The 25114-nt window shown below is 42.6% G+C and overlaps 1 protein-coding gene across 2 annotated transcripts in view; it reads right to left on the bottom strand.

The window, feature by feature from the left end:
• Window positions 1-24904, bottom strand: part of helq (helicase, POLQ like) — a 65252-nt gene extending 40348 nt beyond the window's left edge. For both annotated transcript variants that reach the window (XM_070872387.1, XM_070872388.1), the window contains exons 1-8: window positions 23874-24904; window positions 20665-21466; window positions 16369-16547; window positions 13288-13488; window positions 9513-9585; window positions 5679-5776; window positions 3440-3538; window positions 2577-2722 (exon numbers count right to left, since the gene is read on the bottom strand). In XM_070872387.1, coding sequence (XP_070728488.1) covers window positions 2577-2722; window positions 3440-3538; window positions 5679-5776; window positions 9513-9585; window positions 13288-13488; window positions 16369-16547; window positions 20665-21466; window positions 23874-24041 — 1766 coding nt within the window. In that variant the 5' untranslated portion in view covers window positions 24042-24904. The remainder of the gene's footprint in view (window positions 1-2576; window positions 2723-3439; window positions 3539-5678; window positions 5777-9512; window positions 9586-13287; window positions 13489-16368; window positions 16548-20664; window positions 21467-23873) is intronic.
• Window positions 24905-25114: the final 210 nt, after the last annotated feature.

Raw genomic sequence — 25114 nt, 5'->3', positions numbered from 1 at the left:
CGCAATTCCAGATTGCCAGATGGGTAGGACTACCGGGATAGGGATAGTCCTGTTGATCCCTATAGCAACGCCGGACTCAGGGCCGTTCCCCTTATACCACCTAGAGAATATCGGAGTAATCCGGGAAAATGTCTCCATACGCTACTACCTAACCACCACCTCTGCCGTTCGTCGAAACAACATACTTACTGGGATTTCCCTAGCTGACTGCAAGCAAAGGGGGGAAATCACAGTATGCCCTCACCCGGTGGGCTGAGGGGAACTAGACGAGTGCGGGTTTAACCGAACCAATGGGTGTGTACTAGAAATAGTGCCCGCACACATGCACTTCGCGAGGGCAGGCTACGGAGGGAGGGGAAGATACTGCGTCTCTACCACAGAGCGTTCATACCAGTATAATGACCTACAGTGCCCTATACCGCAGACCAACTTTTGCTTTACACCGCTACAACCTGTCGCGATCGGGCAAGCACATATCACCCAGGTTAGGCGCCGGAAGTCCGAAGTTATTGAAGTAACTGATCAGCTCCATGATCATTTGCAGGATTATGACGAGCCAGAGCAGGTCCCTATCCCACATCTAACCGAGGTATTACGAGAGTTAAGGCTCAGAGTGGGGCAATCCGTAAAACTCTATCACCAGATACAAACTAAAATCAAAGAACTGGAAGAAGATACCGAGGTAGACTTACAAAGTCAGAGTTGGTGGAGAAAAGTCTGGGACTGGGGAATAAATGTGAACATCCACCCATGGATCCGAATTATTTCACACACACTGGTCGGGATACAATTAATCTTAGCAATAACATGGGGCGTGATGGCCTGCCAGGTATGCAGGCGCCACAAACGGCGGAAACGGACCAATCACCGTTCCCTGGATATTAAACAAGCCTGTTCGATAAGGGGACGGGAGGAGCTAGCCTTTGTTAATTTGATCTAAGCAACCGGGACTCCTGAAACCGCGTGACTGGCCAGCACGTTGAGGCAAGGAGTACCGGGCAGTGCACAAATATCAGATAAAGGCAGTACGGTCGGTTAAAAGGGGACTAGGACTAGTCCCTTTACCGAAAGGGGGGAATTGTTGTAGAGCGTAGAAATATATATAGACTTAGGCATTAGGCACCTGCTGGATATTTAAAACTCACATAAGCTTAAATGGACACACACATAAAATGGCTGCCCAGGCATTATGGGAAATCAGGTAGTCAAACTGTGAACTGTTGAACGTTCACTGACCGAGCAATAACCCTGTGAGGCCCACTGTAGGAATGCCTGGGAAGACAGAGATAAGAAGGAAACCATCTCCTGTGAACAAGGCCGTGAAACCAATTATTTCAGGAAGAAAGATAAGAGGGAAACCATTTGCTGTAAACAAGGATATATACCAATTATTTCTCCCAGATGAAAGAACTAGGGAGAGAACCTATAAAGCCATCGATCAACCCAAGCTGACAATAACCGAACATATGGTTCCCTGGATATTAGGAGAATTCTATTGGGTTAAAGAACCTATATGTAATCTATAATCGTTGTGATTGGCTTGTGTCCAGCCGTGATGGGCTGTGTAACTGCAGTAAGCTGTTTTGTAACTGTTGTAAAACATATAAAGGTACATGTAACTCTTTGTTCTGTGGAGAGAAACCTGGATACGGTCCTGTGTGTTTCCTCCCCGCTGAGCGTTATTAAATACCGTCAGGCATTGGAACCGACTCTGAGTGTTGAGTGATTCTTCAGAGAAAACACTAACGCTAACAGTAGAGGATTAGAGGGTAGGTGAGGAGAACTTTTTTCACTCAAAGGATGGTGGGGGTCTGAAATTGCCTGAAAAGGTGATAGAGGCAGAAACCCTCATCACATTTAAAATGTACTTGGTTATGCACTTGAAGTGCCATAACCTAAAAGGCTACGGACCAAGAGCTGGCAAGTGAGATTAGGCTGGATAGTTCTTTTTTGACCAGCACAGACACGTTGGGCCGAATGGCCTCCTTCTGTGCCGGAAATTTCAATGATTCTTCTATGATGCACTGCTGCAAGTTGCCAGGGCTTCTTTGACAGCACCTCTCTAACCCGCAACTTTCACCACCTAGAAGGACATGGACAGCAGTTGTGTGGAAATGGTATCACCTCCAAGTTCCCCTTCAGGTCACACACCATCCTGACTTGGAAATATATCGCTATTCCTTCATTGTCGCTGGATCAAAATTCTGGAACTCCCTACCTAACAGCATTGTGGGAGTACCTTCATCACACGGACTGCAGCGGTTCAAGAAGGCGGCCAATTACAACTTTCTTAAAGACAACCAAGAATAGGCAATAAATGCTGGCCTTGCCAGCGACATCCATATCCCGAGAACGAATTAAAATAAACAAAATTATTCCTCTGTGCATGAACTTGAACTTGGGTTAGAAAACCAAACTGAGTTAGTTCAACTGGACCAGAATAGAGCTTTTGATCCAAAAAAGGCCTCAACTGCTTTGTATTATTAATATTTGGTTACATATATGTAGCAATTTTAGAAAATGTAACAACTGAAATTCCTGCATGAGAAATGTAGTTGCAGTAATTCCATACATACTTGTTTAAATACTTGCAGAGCATCTTGCTCACATTTTCACAATTCTTTTTGGTGGGGCAGAACACAAGACAGGAATGCTTTGGAATAACTTCAGCCACCAGTGCAATTAGGTGATCTGGATCAATCTTCTCCATATTACTTGAATACTAGGAGAAAAACAAAACAAAAAGAAAGTATATCATCTTGTTCCTGATGCATCATTTAACTCCTTTACCTATTTGTATTCCTATAAATATTATAATTTCTCATGCTCATTTATCCTATGATATCAATACCAAAGTTGATGATCTGGACAGATTTATTTTGTATGCACTGACACACATTTAATATTTTATATTCACAGATTTATTTATTTACGTAACTGCATAAGAGGCACAAATTTAATTATGCACTTGCCTATCTGCACTGGGTGAAAAGAACACTTCATTATGTGTATTCAATTCTTATCTATGAGTAATGCAATAAGAGATTAACTAGCAAATCTAAAATATGTATACTTGAATCGATACAGACTACTCTTACACCCATTTTGGCAGCTGGCTACAGAGTGGCATTGGCAGATACCCAGGACCAATTCAAAAGCTGTATCGTATGAAATTTGTACATCTGAAAGTGGTTACCAGGCTGATCTCTCAGGCTGGGGATGGCATGTGGGAAACTTAAAAGGAAGCAAGAAAGCAAATATATATTCAAAAAGAAGGGGAGAGGGCTTCTATTTGTAGTACTGCACATAACAGTACTATAACGGTAACTACCGAAACAATATACAGAAATATGTTGCCAGTTTGCTTTAGAACTGCAATTAAGTATCAGCCTACATATCTTTCCTTTTGAAAGAAGAATCATTTCACATTGTACTGTACCTTGTAATTTAATACACGGGAAAATGTAAAATAGTCTTCTGATTTGTTGTCCACCTCGTAAATACTATCACGAATTTTAACATATTCTTTTAACTGGACCTAGAAAAAAATAATTTTAGTAAAGTTTAAAAATGCAAAAATATTCATTTAAAAAAAAGTGTTGTTTCCTCAAAAATATATTTACCAAGAATAATTATATCACAAGTTTTTTTTCTTCAACATTTTGTGCTCATTATGGGGATTGAAACATTTCTCCATTTCAGGCATCCAGTGTCAGTATCAAGCAGTCCCAAGTCATGTATAACACAGCCAGAAAGAGAGTAAAACTTCCTTTACTCTGCTCCAACAATCTGCCTCAGCTTCATTCAGCCTCACACCCCTGCTGCAGCAGTATGACAGTTTTCCATTTCCCAAATCTCTCCAGGTGAGGCTGATATTTGCTGCTGAATGTGTGTGTCCCTGCCCACTAGGAGCTGGATTGAGACTGTCCATAGTCATTTCACAAAGGGCCCTTACAGAAAGCAGACTTTCATCCCATCAGGCTGGGGTGGATTTGAATCCAGGAATCACAGGTGAGAGGCTACTGTGCAGCCAGTGCCCCTGCATCAGAAGTTTAATATGTTACTGGTAACATTGTCACACATAAACTAAAGAAAGAATCTTGGCAACTGATATTGGCCAGGTCAACATCTCCAAAAATCCTGCTCATCGACCCTGTGCTAGCTGACCTACATTGGACACCAGTTAAGCAATACCTCAATTTTAACATTCTCATCCTTGTTTTCAAATCGCTTCATGGCCTCGCTCCTCCCCATCTCTGTAATCTCCTCCAGTCCTACAATTGTTCCCCTGCCCCCAAATCGCTCCACCATTGGTGGCCGTGCCTTCAACTGCCAAAGCCCTAAGATCTGGAATTCCCTCCCTAAACCTCTCCGCCTCTCTATCCCTCTTTGCTCCTTTAAGACGCTCCTTAAAACCTACCTCTACATCGGCCCTAATAACTCCTTATGTTTGAAGTTTGTTTGATAACGCTCTTGTGAAACACCTTGAGACATTTTACTATGTAAAAGACACTATATATAAATTCAAGTTGTTTTTGTTGTGCATTACCTACGCAGATGTAAGATTTAAAGCCAATTCTTTATTCAATGCGCATTAAAAACTATTACAGGCACAAGGTTGAAAAGACAATTTTGTATGGAGTCCTTCCGGGACTTAATGAAAGCAAATATCTTTAACAAAACATCCCACATATTTGTTATTTGCAAATTAACTCAACCAGTTAATTTGCAGTTAAATATTAACTGTTAACACAGACATAGCATGCGAAAAAAATAATAATTTGGGATAAGAGAAACACAAATACAAAGTCTAAGGGGCCGAAATTGCCCGCTGCTGGAAACGGGGTGCACCTACCCTGTTTTTCGTGTTTTTACTGGCGGGGTGGATGCGGTGGCCTCTTGAGCGAAATTCTGCTCTTTGGCTTTTTTTCCCCTGGCGGATGAAAGTCCATTGTAATAGGGACGGAAGTGTGGCGGTGAGCACACTAGAGGGACGACGGTTGGGGGCGGGCGGAGTGGCCGTACTTAAAGGGGAGAACCTGTGCGATTGTTTTAAGTTTGGTCCACTGGGTCACCAGGGAGGGTTTCGGCTGGGCCAGTAGCCTGTCACCCAAGTGGGGGGGGGGGGGTGCCAGGTTGCCTGTTGGCAGCCCGGCCGAACCCGGGGGCATAATTGTCGGGCCAACATGACAGTCGGCCGACAAAATAAAACATGGTGGCAGGGGCAGTAGATCCTCCACTTCACTGGGAGCCGCACCGCAAATTTTACAAGGACTAAAGCCTCACTGCACTGGCAGAAAAAAGCACCGCGCAGTGGGAGGAAGATTTTTATGGTGTAATTTCTCTGTCGGGGGCGGGGGGGGGAACATCGGCGGTGCGCGCTCTTATGACGCACTTAGGACGGATCGGCAGCAGCGTTGGGGTGGGGGGTGGGGGAGGGGGAGGGGGTGAGAGTGGGTCACCGCCAGGCTACAGCAGGAGCGGAATTAAAAAATGGCGGCCATTTCATGAAAAATCAGCAACCATTGCACTCCGCAGCGAGGCCGCTGCTTTCCAGTAGTAACAGGCCTTAAGGGAAGGGGCAATTTCGGCCCCTAAATCTGCAACAAATTGTGCATGCAAAATGAAATTTAAACACAGAAAATCTATGTGGTTGTATTGCTTGTCATCTTACTTACAGGTCGAAAGTTACTGGTATAATGTTCTGCCTTCAGAAAGTGCTGCAAATCACTAACATTATTCAGGGTTGCGCTCATTCCGATGATTTGTGTGGTCTCTAGAAATGGGGGCAGAAAATATTAAAACAGTGAAATATGTCCGCAGTGGCTATCTTTGGAACTGGACCAGATAATCACAATCACTAAGGAGGTGGTACTCTGTAAGATAATGGGACTAAAGGCAGATAAATCCCCTGGACCTGATGGCTTACATCCTAGGGTCTTAAGAGAAGTAGCGGCAGGGATTGTGGATGCATTGGTTGTAATTTACCAAAATTCCCTGGATTCTGGGGAGGTCCCAGCAGATTGGAAAACTGCAAATGTGACGCCCCTATTTAAAAAAGGAGGCAGAAAAAAAGCAGGAAACTATAGACCAGTTAGCCTAACATCTGTGGTTGGGAAAATGTTGGAGTCCATTATTAAAGAAGCAGTAGCAGGACATTTGGAAAAGCAAAATTCGGTCAGGCAGAGTCAGCATGGATTTATGAAGGGGAAGTCATGTTTGACAAATTTGCTGGAGTTCTTTGAGGATGTAACGGACAGGGAACTAGTGGAATAGGTGTACTTGGACTTCCAGAAGGCATTTGACAAGGTGCCACATAAAAGATTACTGCAAAAGATAAAAGTTCACGGGGTTGGGGGTAATATATTAGCATGGATAGAGGATTGGCTAACTAACAGAGAACAGGGAGTCGGGATAAATGGTTCATTCTCAGGTTGGCAATCAGTAACTAGTGGGGTGCCGCAAAGATCAGCGCTGGGACCCCAACTATTTACAATCGATATTAACGACTTGGAGGAAGAGACCGAATGTAATGTAGCCAAGTTTGCTGACGATACAAAGTTGGGAGGAAAAGCAATGTGTGAGGAGGACACAAGAAATTTTCAAAAGAACACAGACAGGCTGAGTAAGTGGGCAGAAATTTGGCAGATGGAGTATAATGTTGGAAAGTGAGGTCATGCACTTTGGCAGAAAAAAATCAAAGAGCAAGTTATTATTTAAATAAAGGAAAAGGAGTGCAAAGTACCGCAGTACAGCGGGACCTGGGGGTACTTGTGCATGAAACACAAAGGGTTAGTATGCAGTTACAGCAAGTGATCAGGAAGGCCAATGGTATCTTGGCCTTTATTGCAAAGGGGATGGAGTATAAAAGCAGGGAAGTCTTGCTACAGCTATATAAGGTATTGGTAAGGCCACACCTGGAATACTGCGTGCAGATTTGGTTTCCATATTTACGAAAGATGTACTTGCTTTGGAAGCAGTTCAGAGAAGGTTCGCTAGGTTGATTCTGGGAATGAGGGGGTTGATTTATGAGGAAAGGTTGAATAGGTTGGGCCTTTACACATTGGAATTCAGAAGAATGAGAGGTGATCTTATGGGGGCTTGACAAGGTGGATGCAGAGAGGATGTTTCCACTGATGGAGGAGATTAGAACTAGAGGGCACGATCTTAGAATAAGGGGCCACCCATTTAAAACAGAGATGAGGAAAAATTTCTTCTCTCACAGGGTTATAAATCTGTGGAATTCGCTGCCTCAGAGAGCTGTGGAAGCTGGTACATTGAATAAGTTTAAGACAGAAATAGACAGCTTCTTAAACGATAAGGGGATAAGGGGTTATGGGGAGAGGGCGGGAAGTGGAGCTGAGTCCATGATCAGATCAGCCATGATCGTATTGAATGGTGGAGCAGGCTTGAGGGGCTATATGGCCTACTCCTGTTCCTATTTCTTATGTTCTTATCGTCAAATAGTCACTTTCAAGCTTGATCTGGTTATTCATGGTTTAGACTGCTAATAGATAATCACTGCGGGCATGCAGGCTTCTCTGCACTATGCATTTATGAGATTATTGGCCTGGAAAAAGAATATTGCAAGTTCTTTTTATTTTTGAGTAACCACGTTTTCCGTTTTCATTATTTTCAAACATATTATTCAGAGGCAGCTAAATTCTTCTGCAATTGGCTATCGAAAATATCCTGGTGCAATCCTATGAGGACCTTCACAACAGATTGATATCTAGTAATGATCTGTTCCTGTGCATCAATCCATAAGTGGCTGGCGTTTTTTTTTACATTTCAATTTAACATAAAAGTACTAGATGTATGCCAGAAAGTAAGTGCCTCTCATCAACTCTTGGGCTCAAATGCCAGTTAAACCATGTCAGATTCACTCTTGTAGTTTACGACAAGATAGACTCAACCCGACAGTGCCACTTGTGTGCTAAGTTGCTGGGTTCACTCATTTAAATATTAATCACAATGGAACCCAGGTGGCACTCTCGACATAGTATCTTGTCACTGTCAGCCATCCCGCATCCTCCAACATGTTGAGCATGAGAAAGAAAATTAACTGCTGTATTTACAGACTCTTTTTGGACTTATAGCTTTTTTTGGGCTCACTTAAAATGACTGAAGTATATTAATCTGTCACACCAATACAATAACTTAAGTTTAAGGATTCTTCGTGGTCTAAGCATCATTCAAAATATATTATGATCTATTTTGAAAATTTTTGATTACTTGAGCTTGGGACCAACTTATTAAACTTTTATTTTAGTAATTAAAACCTCATGTTTTCATACCAAATTGATTTTTTAAAAATGTGTGTGTTTGGAACATCACAATTTGAACAGCAAACACCAATTATTACCTGCACCCAATGCCTTAGTCCAAGTTTTTGTCTTCATGGGACACAAGTGCATACCATGAAGCCGCATGGGCCAAATCTACACTTTAAACCCATTTACCTATTAATCCGCAAATATTTCAAATTGCTAACACGAACAGATCTTGGTGCTCTGATTTAGGATTTATCTGCTAATAAGGCAACAGCATTAAGACAACACTTTACAAATTCCTAGGTCCACAAAATGCAAAGAGGACAAATTAGCAAGTAAGTAAAATAAGCGCAAATAGGAGAGTTGCCTGGTCTCTTTGTAATGTTAGTAAGGTCATAAAGTGGATTGAAGCAAAACAATGGAGTCATCCATCAGTAATCGAAGTTAAAAAATATATATATTCGTTCATGGGATGTGGGTGTCACTGGCAAGGCCAGTATTTATTGCCCATCCCCAATTGCCCTTGAGAAGGTGGTGGTGAGCAGTCTTCTTGAACCATTGCAGTTCTTGAGGTGAAGATACTCCCACAGTGCTGTTAGGGAGGGAGTTCCAGGATTTTGACCCAGTGACGATAAAGGAACGTCAAAATATTTCCAAGTCAAGATGGTGTGCGACTTGGAGGGGAACTTGCAGGTAATGGTGTTTCCATGAGCCTGCTGCCCTTGTCCTTCTAGGTGGTAGAGGTCGCGGGTTTGGGAGAAGCCTTGGCGAGTTGGCCAATGGTGGCTATTAGCAGTGTGATTGTAAGTGGGGAAAAGATTTAATAAAAGTTTAAAATCATAGCAGAATTTTATAGGTGGTGCCTGGATGTGTTGTAAAGTAGGATAGGGTCCCCCCACCCTCCACCCCAGCATAAGTTGGCAATCTATTACAGGCCATCTGGAGAGGGGAAATTAGAGGCATAATTCTTGTACGTCTCTTTGTGATTGTTTTGGCAAATCTTGGTCATGTCATGTGCACAAGGTTCTTCTTATCTCACACTGCAAGTATAGATTCCACCAAATTAAGAACTGATGCCATTGTGTTGTTTGTAACAGCAACTTGGACTGTGTTCCATACTCCGGAGACAAATTAGCATCCAAAAGGCTATCTGGTGGGAGGGGTCATGCACTCAGAAAGAGAAACGAAAAATAACAAAACGTCAAAATGTTGCTAACTGCAAATATTAATATTACTTACTGCTTATGTAGAGGATTTTAGACAATGCCATCTCTAGTATAGCTCCACGGCTTCCTTCACCAAGCATGTGCAGCTATACAGGTATTAGAATAGAAAAAGCATAATATCAACATGGGTGCATTTATATGGCACCTTTAACATAGAAAAATGTCCCACGGCATTTCAGAAAGGAGTAAAAATGGTCATTGTGCATAAGTGGGGAGTTGGGCGAGGTGACGAATGGTTGAATGGGTAGGTTTTGAGAAGATGTTTAAAAAGAAAGGAGCAAGGTGATGGTTTCGGGAGGATGATCCAGGGAGAACAGCCTCTCCCAGGAGACTACATGGCTGCTGGTGGATGGGGAGCTATGAGGGTCATGACGTTTTGTTGTAACATGATTGAATGGGATGGACTCAACGGATCAGCTGGTCTGGTCTTGTTCCGTCCACCTTTTTCATATGCTCGTGTGACAACTGAAAGCTGTCATCAATAGCGAAATAAAGAGATATAATGGAGGCCAGAGTTAGAAGAATGATGACCTTGGGATAAGCTAGAGGAGTGGCAAGACTATAGAGGTAAAGTGGGGTTAGATTATAGAAGGAGTTGTTGATAAGGATGAGAATTTTGGAATCAATGGTTGGTAAATGTTGAAGGATAGGGAGCCAATGTAGGCCTTTGAGAATAGTAGTGATCTACTGTACAAGACAGGATGCAGGTCAGTGGGATTGGCAAGATTAAATGTAAGAGATTTAGAACAGAGAGAAACAGAAACTTCATGCAAAATGTGAGGTCGTGGAATTCACACCCAGCGTTAGTGGTTGTGACAAAAACTACGTCAACATTCAAGATTAAATTCGATAGGTGAATGAAGAGAAAAGGGGATTAACAAATATGGAAACACGGTGGGTAGTTGTGATAAAGGCTATTTGTTCGTGTAGAAGGTAAACAGTGACATGAACTGATTCGACCAAATTACTTGATTCTGTGCTTTAAATTCTGTGGGGTTAAGTTCCTCAGGGCTTCTCCTGCTCCACCGCCATTACTTCTGCAAAAACTTAATGTAAGCGTGTAAACAGGATTTCCACCTAAAGCCTGAAGTTACTGCAGTTCACTAAAAGAGTCCCGAGGAAATTCACTCATTATGTAATTCCTGTCAGTGAATATGCTGCAGCGCCACCATTGGCAGGAGGGTGCAATCACTGCGTGACAAGTTTACTCGGCAGTTTCCATTGTAAATGTCAAAATAGAAATTTAAATGAAAAAAGTTAACAGGAAGTGCACACAGATGAGAAGCTTTAATATATTGGGCCCAAGTTTCCACATGATTTGCGCCTGATTTTTTTAGGAGCAACTGGTGGAGAACGGACTATCTTAGAAATCGCAATTCTCCACATTTTCTTTTCTGCAGTTCTAGTCAGGTAGAACAGTTCTACTTTGGAACAGAATTTTTTCTTCAAAAGGGGGCGTGTCCAGCCACTGACGCCTGATTTCAAAGTTTCCACAGTGAAAACGTACTCCAAACTAAATTAGAATGGAGCAAGTGAAGATTTTTGTAGAACTGAAAAAACCTGTTCTACACATTAAAAAATCAGGCGCAGGTTACAAATTAGGCGTCCAGAACGAGGTGGGGGGGGGATGGGGGGGAAGGGAAGTCATTAAATTCTACAATAAATCCTTATTTATACTTCTACAAATATTATACAAATAAATCCAACCTGAATAAACATTTATAAGCAAAGAAAAGATTAAATAAACCATCTTCCTACCTGTGTGAAAGTGCTTCAGGCAGGGAGAATGCTGCAGTCAGCCTGAGGCGCCCGTTCTTCCCGCGGGGGGGGGGGGGGGGGGAGGAGGAGGCGCCCGTTCTTCCCGCGGGGGGGAGGAGACAGTGAGAAGGCTGCAAGTGCTGATGGCAATGTGCTTTTATTTAAAAAAAAATGTTCAAAAATTAAACAGCTACAAAGAACTACAAAAATGGCCGAGTGCCAATGTTTTTTTCACACTGAGCATGTGCGAACGCACCAACGCCCACGCGCAGCGTTGCCGGCAGGAAAAAAACTAATTTAAATAGTACTCGCCCCCTCCCACTTACAAAATCGGCGCGAGTGTAGGCTCCGCGCCAAGCAGACATGGAGCTTCAGGGCGCTCCAGAATCGCGAGTTTTTTTTTAGGCGCCGTTTTAGGCGCGAAAAACGGGCGCCCAGCTCGGAGGGGCACCCGTTTTTTATCGTGTGGAAACTTGGGCCCATTATGTCTAGATAGTAATAACTTCAATATTCAAATGTAGAAATAATTAAATAATGCTATTTGTCTCCCCCCCCCCCCCCATGATGGATTATACAGGTTCTTTGAACTCAGGTAAAGGGAAACATTCATAGTTGCCATTCTGTCCCTGATGAGACCATAATTTTACGTATTTTCTTTCAGCCAGCTTTCCTTCAAAGATCTCACCTTCCATATTCATCCCAGATGGGAAAGAATAACCATATTGTGATGGATCTTGCTCTTATGAAATTGAAGCTAGGCTCAAGTATTGTGACTTTTAAATGGAGCTCTGGTAAGCTACTTCTGAAAGGATTTTCTGTGTCTGTACTTTAGGGCCTGGTTTAAGTGACTACATGAACATTCATGTTTCTGCATGACCCCGGAGAGGAGTCATCATATATTAATTGCTGGTCACATACAGGAGGCTTTTAATACAGTGCTTGTGCAACTGGGCAGACTGAAGAAGAAGAAGATAAAGCCGTTATCTTTAATGGCCCATCCATAAAGAGACGAAGACAGTTTTTGTCTCAAAATTACTGTTGCTGACATGAAAAGCTTTTTAAAAAAAATAAAGATCTTGCAATAGCTGCTCATTCTTATTTCACTCAGTTTAGCCATTTATTTTCCACATTACAGCAGTGAGAAAACGGCAAAAGTTGACCTGCCACATATAAAACGCCAAAAAGAACTCAGTCTGAAAAAGAACTCTAAGACTCCAAAATACTGTTATTTTCAGGTGAGGAAATATTAGTATTCAAGTTAAATACTGTTCTACTGTATTCATTTTATTTCCATGCATGTTGCTCTCTTACAATAAATTTGACTGGTGTTACACCCTGAACTATAAAGTTTTCTGTTTAACAAAGAGAGCAAATGCTTAAGCTGCGTCACCCATGTAGAACAGTGGTTCCAAGTAACTCAGTACAAGAGTCATTGTTAATCTTGTGGCATGCTAACCCATTAACTGCATGAATGTTAGAAGATCTGGATCACAAGAGGCGCAAGTCAGCCTAAGGAAGCTGCTTTCTGCTGTGACCACGAATAAAAATAGATTGGGAGGGAGCCTGAACTGTCACACAACCCTACTTTACAATAGTAAAAGTATGACAAGCTAGGCTTTCATTAGTAAGTGCAAATTACAACTGGGAATTTAAAACTGTATACTTATATATCGCTGGAACTCAACCAAGGACAAGGTGATATGCTTCAGTAAGAGCATACCTCTTGACCTCTAGATTACTTCCCCTCCTACCCCCCACTTCCAACCATGCAGCTCCAGTTGCCAAGAAGTCTGTTTGCAGGAGCTTTGTATGTGTGACCTAATTGTCCCTTGTGAAGGGGCAGCTTGTCTCTGTTGGCTGCTTTCCTATGGAGTGCAGTTGAAATTGGGAGTCAGTGAATGGGGCATTGAATGCTATACATTCCTGTTTCAATGTGCTGGGCCTCTACACTGCCATTTCAACTTCTCTTTGATCCTCTAGACAAAATCAGTTAATTAGATAATAAATACGGAAATAATCAGTAAGCTTACCTCATCAACTACAACAAGGCCCACACTATTAATTCTTTCTGTTTCTATCAGGGAATTCACCAAACTATGGGCCTTCTCAATGGTGGCAATATACAGGGAATTCTTCTGTCTACGCTTGATTGGAGGGAACTTGCCTTTGCTGCCAGCATATTCTTCCACCAAGAAATTTAATTCTATTCCAAAAGGTGAAAGACCTCGCACCTAAAGGAAGCAGAAAAAGAGTTTTGCAAATTATTGCTTCAAAGTTAACAGGTTATTAAATACAAAATTCCTTTCCCCAATTCTCTCTCATCCATGTTACTCTACTTAAGTTTAATAGTCTATGTACATGTCCAAGAAGGTTAGCAATGTTAGTTCATAGTCAACCTCTCGGGTGTGCCTGAATTGCTTGGGGGACGTCAGTGTGTTGATGTCTGTCCAGACTGGAACTTGAACTCGTCTCTTGCTTTGTAGATCAACACAAAAGCGATGCTGGTGTGCCCCCACCCCCAGCCCCCAATAATTTTTGGGTGACTGTATCACTCCTGCAGTATGTGGAGTACACAAAATATGAAGAAGAATTTTTGTATAAACTTGTTTTTGCATACCAACTATGATATTCTCTCAAATATGGTCAGACTACAGATTACACATTGACTTACTCTGATGTTGTGTTACTATATTTGCATTATTAAGATGGGGTTTTGGATATGATTTACATACAATTCAGGATAAGGTCAGCAACCTAACTCCTGACAGTGCTAAAACCAAGAGATGTGAGATCACCTCTGGAGCTTCTCAAAGTACAGTATAATGACAGCTTAGTGCAAAGCCCTGGATCATCTGGGAGATTCTTAAACTCTCCCCTAACATTAAAATTTAACCGTCTGGGCTCTGTACATGCATGCAGAGTGCAACACAAAACTTGCAGCATAACTCAGATCAGCAACCTCATCTCGCGTCCACCAGCTCTGCATTACACTCGGAGCGGGCCGGGGAGCAGAGGGAGCAGCGTGGCGGCATACCACTCCAGGGAGCAGCAAGTGCTGGAGCAGGAGAGCGATGGCAGCGAAGAGGGCGACTGGATTGGACGTCACCAAGATCCAGGTCGATGATCGGAGCATGGGCAGGTACAGCAGGAGTGGCGAGTGATCGTGAAGCGACGTGAGTTCGGGGCCCAGAAGAGGCAAGGGCCCAGGGCAGCATGGGCCAGCCCACAATGCGATATGTGTGCACACTAGGTCTGTGCAGCAGAGCTGGTCTCCAGTCATCTTGATAAATCCTTGCCATTGGACCAAGACCTAGCTCTGTCAAGCCCGTGTTGTGGCTGGTGTGCACCGGCCACCCCACGTTAAAAAAATCCCTGCACAGTCATCTTCCGCCCTTCAAGATTTAGTTCGTGATCTGGAATATCAGGTCCTTCATTAAAACACCTGTGAACTTTTTGGCGTGGAAGCAAGTCGATTCGAGGGACTGCCTATGATAATGACACTCTGCATATATCAGTCTGAGACTGATATCTTAAAAGACATCCAAAATGGAGTGGGTATGTTAACCCAAAGGCACTCGCATTGCCTGAGGGACAAATAAATTTACCAATGCATTATTCATAATTACACAAGAACAAATGGATTCTAAATCTATTGACCAATGATCACTTTTGTACAATTTTGTACAAATTTTTACTGATTTAAATCAAAATATATTTCTCACGTAAGATTTGTAATAATAAAATGTACTTTGGCAACAACCACTGGCCAAGGTGTTTTAAGAACCTAGGGTCCAAGTTTCCCCAGGAGTTGCTCCGTTTTTTTGGAGCAACTATATATTTTTTTAAAATCGTAATTCTCCCTATTTAATTTGCTCCAGTGTATGTGAGTTAGTTAGGTTTTTTTTTAAAGTTTAGTTTTTTTTTCAAAAGGGGGCGTTATCAGCCACTTTTGCCTGTTTTGGCCATTTAAGCAACTTTAGCCAGCTAAAAGTTACTCCAAACTAATTTAGGCCAGCGTATGTGGTCACTTGTGTCCGCTCAGAAAAACCTTGCGGTGAATTAAGAAATCAGCGCAGGTAGTCAGAGATGGGGGGCAAGGGAAATGAGAGGATTTTGCAAAGCACTAAACACCTTCACAACAACATTAAAGAAGCATAAAAACTATCAATAATAAATGAAAAATAAATCAATTGCTAAAAAATAAAAAGTCCCACCTCGCCAACTGCACACGCACCGGCAAGCCCTTCGGCCAGGGCTAGAGACGGGAGGCTCGCAACAAGCAGCAGTAGAGCCCTCCGGGGCATGTCAATGGAACTATTTGAAAGGTGCAAACATTGGACTCGAGCTGCACCTACCCCCGGGCTCTTCCAGCTCCTGCTCCTCGGAGCTCCTGCTCCCCCGGGCTCTTCCAGCTCCTGCTCCTACTCCACTGGGCTCCTCCAGCTCCTGCTCCCCCGGGCTCCTCCAGCTCCTGCTCCCCCAGTAAGCTTCCCTCGGCACATACCGCACACAAACTGGAGTCTAAGTGAGCGCGGAAAGGCAGCGGCCGGCCTGTGCGGCAGGTCACTCGGCCCGGGTTAGGGGTGGCGAACATCGGGTCGTCCCTTCGGCCAGGGATAACGGCGAGCATTGGGACGCGCTGGGAGGGCGAGGAGCTACTGCACATGAGTGCAGACTCCACTGCGCATGCGCACAGCTGCCGGCACTGTTTTCGGCGCAGGGCTGTAGCTCCGCCCCCCCCCCCCCCCACTGTGATTGCCATGTCAGACCCTAGGACGGTCCACGAAGCGTGGAGAATCAGCAGCTACATTTTCGGCGGCGTTTTTGGAGTAGAAAGTCGGCGCACCACGGGTAAGTGCGCTGGAAAAAGGGGTTGGGGAAACTTGGGGCCCTAGTACCCACCGGTTGACACTTGCAATAGAATATGCTTTTAGAACGCTATAAATACAGAACTTGTGGCATGATTGACTAAGACAGTTGTTATTCATGCACCAAGTCACTAACTGAATAGATTTCTTAATGACTAATCCTATATAATTCCTCTGTTACTTCAGGGTGCAGCACTAACGAAACAAAAAATGCATTGTAAGTTAGTTAACAGTTTCCCTCACCTTTTCCTGGACAATAGCCACATATGGCAGAACAAATAGTACATCTTTCTTCCTACATAGTAGTTCCTGCATGATCAAAATTTCAGCAACCAGTGTCTTCCCACCACTTGTTGGCAGTGAATAAATCAGATTTTTTCTTTCCTGCACAGATTCTAATGTCAAGCAAGTATGTTGCCACTCTGCAAGTTTAACAAAAGATCATTAGATTTTTCACCAAAAATCATTTCAATATTTCATGAATAAAAATATTTAATGCAGTGTTAAGATCAAGTTAGCATTAAGGCTAAAGGGCAGTTTTATTTTATAAGTCTTGCCGCTGCATAAATTTGTCACTATAAAGGTTGGCTTTCATTGCATATTCTGTAAAACAAAAATTAGCCAGAAAATGCAAAAGAACTTGTGAAAACATTCTATCGTACTGTTGTTAATGAAAGCAAGATGTTGAGGAAAAAAAATAAATCATGAAATATTCTAAAACAGATAATATGTGGCTATAACAGTTAAATGCTTGATTAAAGTTAGTATCACATTTTCAAACTGAATACAAATAAATAGAAACACAAAGCATCTTCCTAAAACTTTCTCACTTTACTCCATGTAGACAATATTCACTTTCTTGCATGATAAAAGCATAATTAAGCAATTCATAAACAAAACCTGATCACATTTTTATTACAAATATTCACAATTTTCCCTGAAGCAAATTCTAGTTCTTGTTACTATGCTCCCATCCCTTCCCGAAGGCATCGACTCGGAGCTAGGTTTTGTGGGTTGCTCTCCACTACCTTGGCCAATTGGCCTTTGTCCATATGTGATCCTATTTGACTGTGGAAACAAAGCAGGCAATCCCAATTCTATCATCCCTACACATGCACATGTCCCAGAGGTGTTGGTGGATAGCAATTAGAAGGAAGGGAGACAGCTCAATTTTCCCATCTCTAACCTTAGGGCACTGAGGCCAATTGCTGGGATGAGCTAACTTGCAGAGATTGGCTTCGAACCCAAGACTTTCCAGCTATGTATTGTTCAATTGCTCACTCAGTAAACTCGTTGAGCCAACCAAAGAGCTGAAGGTTAATATTTTAAACAAGCATTTCTGAAATGGACGCAACTCGTGACAACGAACGGAAGCATTTAAATATATTTTACAAATGAATATTGTGACAATAACAATGAAAGCAGTGGGCGTGATATTAATACAATGTCTCACCTGTAGAAATGCTGTACCTTTACTGGGGGTGAGCACGTGGAGAGAGGATAGGTCAAACAGCTGTAACAATGACAATATTGTGCTAGTCTGTGATGATATAATTGCAGCTACTTTATGTATGTTTGTACAACATAACCGACCCTCCATACACAACATATAGAGAAGTGTGAAGCGATTCATATAGAATGTCAGCTGTGGCTCAGTGGGTAACTCTCTCGCCTCTGAGTCAGAAGATTGTGGCTTCAAGTCCCGCTCCAGAGATTTGAGCATAAAAATCTACGCTGACGCTCCAGTGCAGTGCTGAGGGAGTGCTGCATTGTCGGAGATGCGGTCTTTTGGATGAGACATTAAAATGAGGCCCCGTCTGTTCTCTCAGGTGGACGTAAAAGAGCCCATGACACCTTTTGAAGAGCAGGGGAGTTAACCTCAGTGTCCTATCCGATATTTATCCCTCAACCAACATCACTAAAACAGATTATCTGGTCATTATTGCATTGCTGTTTGTGGGAGCTTGCTGTGCGCAAATTGGCTGTCGTGTTTCCTACATTACAACAGTGACTACACTTCAAAAAGTACTTCACTGGCTGTAAAGCACTTTCGGGATGCCCAGTGGTTGTGAACGGCGCTATATAAATGCAAGTCTTTCTTTTCTCTCTTTCATTTTCAGAGGAAGAATGAGATGGGATAATATAAACTAACTGGTACAATTTTAAAGGGGTACAGGAAGAGAGTCCTGGGCATCCACATACACAAATCTTTGAGATAGCAGGACAAGTTGTTACAGCTGTTAAAAAGCATATGGCAGAGAGTACAAAAGCTAAGAAGTTATGCTAAACCTTTATAAATCACTGGTTAGGTCTCAGCTGGAGTGTTGTGTCACCACACTTTAGGAAGAACGTCAAGGCCTTGGAGAGGGTGCAGAGGAGATTTACTAGAATGATAGCAAGGATGAGGGACTTCAGTTATGTGGAGAGACTGGAGAAGTTGGGATTGTTCTCCTTAGAGCAGAGATGGTTATGGGGAGATTTAATACAGGTGTTCAAAATGATGAGGGGTTAGAAACATAGAAATTTACAGTGCAGAAGGAGGCCATTTCGGCCCATCGTGTCCACGCCGGCCGACAAAGAGCCGCAAGGTCCATGGTCAGCAGCCCTAAAGGTTACATCTAAACCTATGAACAATGACGGAAAGGCAAAGAACACTCAGCCCAACCAATCCGCCTTACACAACTGCGACACCCCTTATACTGAATCATTCTACACTCCACCCCAATCGGAGCCATGTGATCTCCTGGGGGAGGCAAAAACCAGATAAAAACCCAGGCCAATTTAGGGAGAAAAAAATCTGGGAAAATTCCTCTCCAACCCATCCAGGCGATCGAAACTAGTCCAGGAGATCACCCTGGCCATATTCTATTCCCTGCAGTACTTACCATTATATCTGATAAGAGTAAATAAGGAGAAATGGAGGGGGGTCAGTAACCAAGACAGATTTAAGACAGAACCACAGGGAAGATGGGGAGAATTTTGTTTATGCAGCGAGTTATGATGATTTGGAATGCACTGCCTAAAAAGGGTGGTGGAAGCAGATTCAATAGTAACTTTCAATGGGGAATTGGATATATACTTGAAGTCAAAAAGAACTTGCAGAAATGGGGAAAGAGAACTAAATGGACAGCTCTTTCAAAGAGCTAGATCCGGCCTGATGGGCTGATTGGCCACCTTCTGTACTGGAAGATTCTAACACTCAAATGGAAGAATGACTATATCATCACTTTTCCTCATGACCTCAATCAACATACTATAGCTCCACAGCTGAAACAGACCATCTTAAAACTGCACCTAGTCTATACTATTTGTAGAGATTTTTGAGCAAAAGTTATAAGAAAATAAAACAAGTTGAGATTCATGCTATGGGAGCACTGTCCATGTGCTAGTATTAGATGTCTACAGCATCTTTATTTTGAGAGACTGTGATCCACCAATCTCCGCTTTCCTCTTGGTGTTGCACTAAAGGAAGGATGTACTTGCCATAGAGGGAGTTAAACGAAGGTTCACCAGACTGATTCCTGGGATGGAGGGGTTGTCCTATGAGGAGAGATTGAGTAGACTAGGCCTATATTCTCCAGAGTTTAGAAGAATGAGAGGTGATCTTATTGAACCATACAAAATTCTTACAGGGCTTGACAGGGTAGATGCAGGGAGGATGTTTCCTCCAGCTGGGGAGTCTAGAACCAGGGGTCACAGTCTCAGAATAAGGGGTTGGTTATTTAAGACTGAGATGAGGAGAAATTTCTTCACTCAGAGGGTGGTGAATCTTTGTAATTCTTTACCCCAGAGGGCTGTGGAAGCTCAGTATATTCAAGGCAGGGATCGATAAGATTTTTAGATATTAAGAGAATCAAGGGATATGGGGATAGTGTAGGCAAGTGGAGTTAAGGTAGCAGATCAGCCATGATCTTATTGAATGGCAGAGCAGGCTCGAGGGGCCGATTGGCCTACTCCTGCTCCTATTTCTTATGTTCTTATGTAATGCATCATTCTAGTCTTCAATATCATTTGTAAATCCCGCAAGTGCACAAAAAATAAACCAGCTGGAGGAAATTATTGCTACCAAAGTTAAAACTAATTACTTATTGATAAAATATAGATGATGTATCTAAAATCTCTGCCAACATTTAATGAGCTGGTGCCAAAGATTTGCAAAAGCTACCATTGGAGGATCCAAGCCTGGGTAAAAATTGATCAAATATTCCCCAACTACTACAGTACAGACAGACTTCAATGACAGGCAACATTAAGGACACACCATTATCTTGTTTTGATTCCAATTTTGTTACTACTGGCTAATCTCTCGCTCTCCAACATACAGCACAAGATTGTCATCGAAGCTTATTAGCACGTTCCTTTCCCATTCTGCCCAGTTTGGCTGCAAACACTTCCCATAAGTACAACCTTGCATTCAATATCCCAACTAGAACCCCTTCATTCATGCAAGTTCTAAATCACCACTTGTGCATTACGCATTTTCCTTTCCATCACACTATATTGAAACAGATTTCAAACTTCTTTCCGCATTATGTTTACCATAAAGTTCTTTGATGCCTTTGAGCTGGAAAATCAGGTCCTTAACTTTGCTTGGAAGTCCATAAAAAGGCCCCATATCAATGCCTGAAGTAGCTTCAATAGTTTTCATTGCGACGTTTATTTCCTCAGAAAGAACAATCGCCTTCAGCTGGTTACTCCTTAAGGTCTGTGGTGTTGGCGCTTTAGCATTTCCAGCCATTGCACTTTTCATCTGATCTTTAAGGCTCATCTGCTTACTTGTCCCAGAATTTGTAGTCCTTGATTGGTTTTGTCTATTATTAGAGTTTAGCGCTTTTTTATCCAAACCTGAAGTACTATCAGGGTGGTTACCGACGCAGCAGTTCAACCGCCAACTGGTTTCCGGTTCTAACACATTGCTTTCTTGTTTTATTAGTGGCGAGTTAAATTCTTCCATTAGAGCAAGTTGTGAGCTTGGTAATTCATCTGGTTCGTCCATGCCTCCAGTATGCATCACAGGCAAAGTTTTGATATAAATCTGTTCAGTTGCTGCATTACTCTTATTCCGACGCAAGTCTTTATCTGCTTCGCCGCCAGGGTCTGCATCTTCTGTAGGATGTTTGTGCATTTTGTTCTCATCATTTTGTAAACAGTTAAGCAAGTCAGGTTTCTGAAATGTTGTTGGACATTCCACAGCGCCTTTCCAGTCTCCTGTTTCATTTCCCAGTGGGCTTGAAGTACCAACGGGATGTCTTTCTGCATCTTCAAGCTGCGCCAAAAGGCCGCTGTCATCGGCAAAGCTATCGTAGTCCCCAAAGAGGTCCTCCTGGCTGTCACAGTCACCCTGAAATAACACAGTAGCCCATAAAAAGTTCTCAATTAAAGTGGTGCACAAAGTCATTTTATTTTCATCAGATAATACAAAAAACAACAAAAGCACAAGGAGGAAAGCTAGAGGTTGAAAAACTTTGGCAATAATTATTCATTCAAAAGCAAAATACTGCCGATGCTGGACATCAGAACTAAAAACAGAAAATGCTGGAAATACTCAGCAGGTCAGGCAGCATCTGTGGAGAGAGAAACAAGAGTTAATGTTTCAGGTCGATGACCTTTCATCAGAACTGGAAACAGTTAGAGATGCAACAGGTTTTAAGCAATTTCAAAGGGAGGGAAAGGGGGAGGGGAGGAAAGAAGAAAAGAGGTTTGTGATGGGGTGGAAGGCAGGAGAGATTAAATGACAAAAGGGAGAAGGTAATGGGACAAGTAAAGAAACAAAAGATGGCTCTGGATGAATAAATAATTCATTTACATCCAAAATTTGGTGTACAAGTCAGACCTTTATGGATATTTGCATCTCTACTAAATATGAGGAAAGGACATACACCAAACTTTATGCTCAGTGTTGCTATTTGGCTGAGAAAATATTACTTAAAACTGATCAATGAATACATTCAGAAAAGAACACAAATAAAAGTGCACTGCTTAATCAGATTGTTCACACCATCCTGTACTTCTGTCAAATACAATAAACTTAAGATCACAAATCGCATGTGGCAGGAAACTTAGTCTGGTGTTGTGCGTTCTCCCCAATTACATTTTACTTTTCAAAGATAATCTATATGGTGATGCTGCATTTTTAAACGTATATCTTCAAATATATTAATTTGCAATTATATATTGGTACACCATATATAACTTATGTTCAATTTGACTAAGTGCATGCAAAAAAATAAACACATATATAGATTAATAAATATAAAACAGTGAGTAGTCTCAATGATAAAGCTATTGCATCAGCTGCAAACAGAATGTAATGTGAACAATTCATTACAAAAGGGCCGAATTTAACATTACATGTTAATGCAACACACAGGGATCTCAATTAGTAGCCTCTGATTAAAATCATGATACCATCATAAAATCATAAAGTGACCAAGTGAACCAACGCAACCTTCGTACCACCACCCCGCGACAATTTGAAAGATTTCAGCCCTCAACCCCATCCCAAGCAGATATATTGATATCCCCATTCAAATGAGCAAGATTTTAGTCCCTCCCCCAATTAACAAGATGTCAACTCCTTCCCCTCACCCCACTAGCCTCAATTCCTCCCCAACAAGGCTACTCCTATCCCTGCAGATCTGAATTCCCCTTCCTCAGCACTCCTTCTCCTTCCCCCCTCTCTTCCCTGTCCCCAGCTCCCTCAGTCTTATCTCTCACCTCCCACTGTCTGCTCTCCTTCCTCTAGCCTTCTCTCCTCTCCCTCATAGTAGCTTTGCCATCCTCCCATCTTCCTCTCCCCAATCCTCCACATTGGTTCCGTTATTTCCTCCCTGTAATCTTCTTGCCCTGAAACATTCAAATCGATCTTAACTACCTGTACCACAAGAAATCAAGTAGTATCTAAAAGTACAGTAAAAAATCTTATGTCTACATGAACTTCCCATCAATTTTTTCCATTATAGGTTCCTATGCCCACATTTATAATGGAAACTGCTGTAATTATACTTCCCTGTCAGTGGAGCCACTGCAGCACCACCACTGGTGGGAGGTATAATCATAGTGTGACAAGTTTACATAGGCAGTTTCCATTAAACATGTAACAAGAGAAATGTAATAATGGAAATATAAAAATTGAATGAATCTTTAAAACGGGAATTGAATTACATCTGCGTGCCCTGATCCAATCATCTTCACCTTCTAACCTCACTTCAACTGGCAGTGGAGACTACATTTGGTCTCAACTCCCTGGGTGTAATTTTGACTTTGTGTGATAGAGTAAAATAGGTGATCGTGAATCGGCAGCCCATTTTATGCAAACCAAGCTGCCGATTTGCTATCACTCGTTTTACGTTATCATGCAAAGCCAAAATTACACTCCCAAGTGGAACACCATGGGAATTCAACTAGATTATATATAATACAAAATATTAAAATTGTAAATTGGTTTCAAAATTAACTGTTACTAGTCTGAGATTAGCGTAATTAGAAAATGGGTTGAAGTTGTTTCTCTTTTATCCAAGTATTGAATGTTTATTGTATCCTATACAGCCCTTTACATATCTCATATATATCTGTACCTCAGTTGTGTACCTCTACTTAACTCATTCTCTGTTATGTATCTGTTTTGTCCCTTCTACCCAAGTATCTTCTGTATTTACATGCTGTTCATCCCTTTACAAGCCTCCTGTGCAAGTCCACATATCTCAGTATATTCTGGTAAATCTTCATATCACTGTGTGCTGTAGTACCTGCTCCATGTAATCCTGGTTCAGTGATGCTGCAGGATGCACCTCCTCCTCTACCTTTTTCTTGCTGGGCGGTGGAGTCTTCACATTGATTTTCCTTTCCCTAACTCGTTTCCGGATGGAAATCCATTGATTAGTATCCTGGCTCTCGTTGGCCTGGGCCAAATCCATGTTAAGACACACTCAGTGTCACACCAGTTCTGTCTTGTTTCTTGGTGAACCAACGAACTTGGTTAAAGCGCATTTCCATTCCACAGCATCTCCCCAGGAAATCACAATCAGACTGGAATATTTTCACTTGCATTTGAACTGCCACAATTACACGCCCAGCACTCACATTAGAGCTGTTACTATCACATCCCAACGTGCACACATCACGCAAAAGAAAACCAAATCATAACCCTCATGTTGACAATCAGACCACAACTCGAAACACACTCCTGATGTTCACACTCACAATGTCCACACTCCTGGTGTCCACACTCACAATGTCCACACTCACAGAAGGTACATCACATTCACAATGTCCACACTCCTGATGTTCACATTCACAATGTCCACACTCCTGGTGTTCACACTCACAGAGGGGCCATCACATTCACAATGTCCACACTCCTAGTGTCCACACTCACAATGTCCACACTCCTGGTGTCCACACTCACAATGTCCACACTCACAGAAGGTACATCACATTCACAATGTCCACACTCCTAGTGTTCACACTCACAATGTCCACACTCCTAGTGTTCACACTCACAGCAGAAGGACCAAATATTCGGTGTTTACACTCGAATTGTCACAATCACACCCGTAAATATCGCGCCACCGTGCCGACAGTTTAAATTCAAACGGCCGCAGGCTGATTGGTAGCTGACGCTTTGTCTCAGCTTTGCTGCGGTCCCTCCCCGGGACGGACCACCCTCTTGCTGCCACTTCACAAATCGCACGGCGCTGACAAGCCGGCCTCCAGCGCCCCGCTCTGCCCTGTTGGCCAACAACAAGCTGCGCAGCATCAGAAGCCGAATGGCTCTCTGGTTGGTTGGGGGCGGGGGGGGGGGGAGCGCTCCTGCGCACGCGCTTCTGGTTAGTTTATGAAGAAATCATTCGGAATCAGCGCGTGCGCGCGCGGGCGGATTGGCGGCTCTTGATGTTGCGCGCGTGCGCGAATTAGCGGCTCTAGGTGCTGCGCGTGCGCGAATTGGCGGGTCTTAGTGCTGCGCATGCGCAGATTGGTGGGTCTTGGT

The sequence above is a fragment of the Pristiophorus japonicus genome, chromosome 2 (genome assembly GCF_044704955.1).
Source record: "Pristiophorus japonicus isolate sPriJap1 chromosome 2, sPriJap1.hap1, whole genome shotgun sequence".
Lineage (NCBI taxonomy): Eukaryota > Metazoa > Chordata > Chondrichthyes > Pristiophoridae > Pristiophorus > Pristiophorus japonicus.
This window is presented reverse-complemented; position numbering and strand designations above follow the sequence as displayed.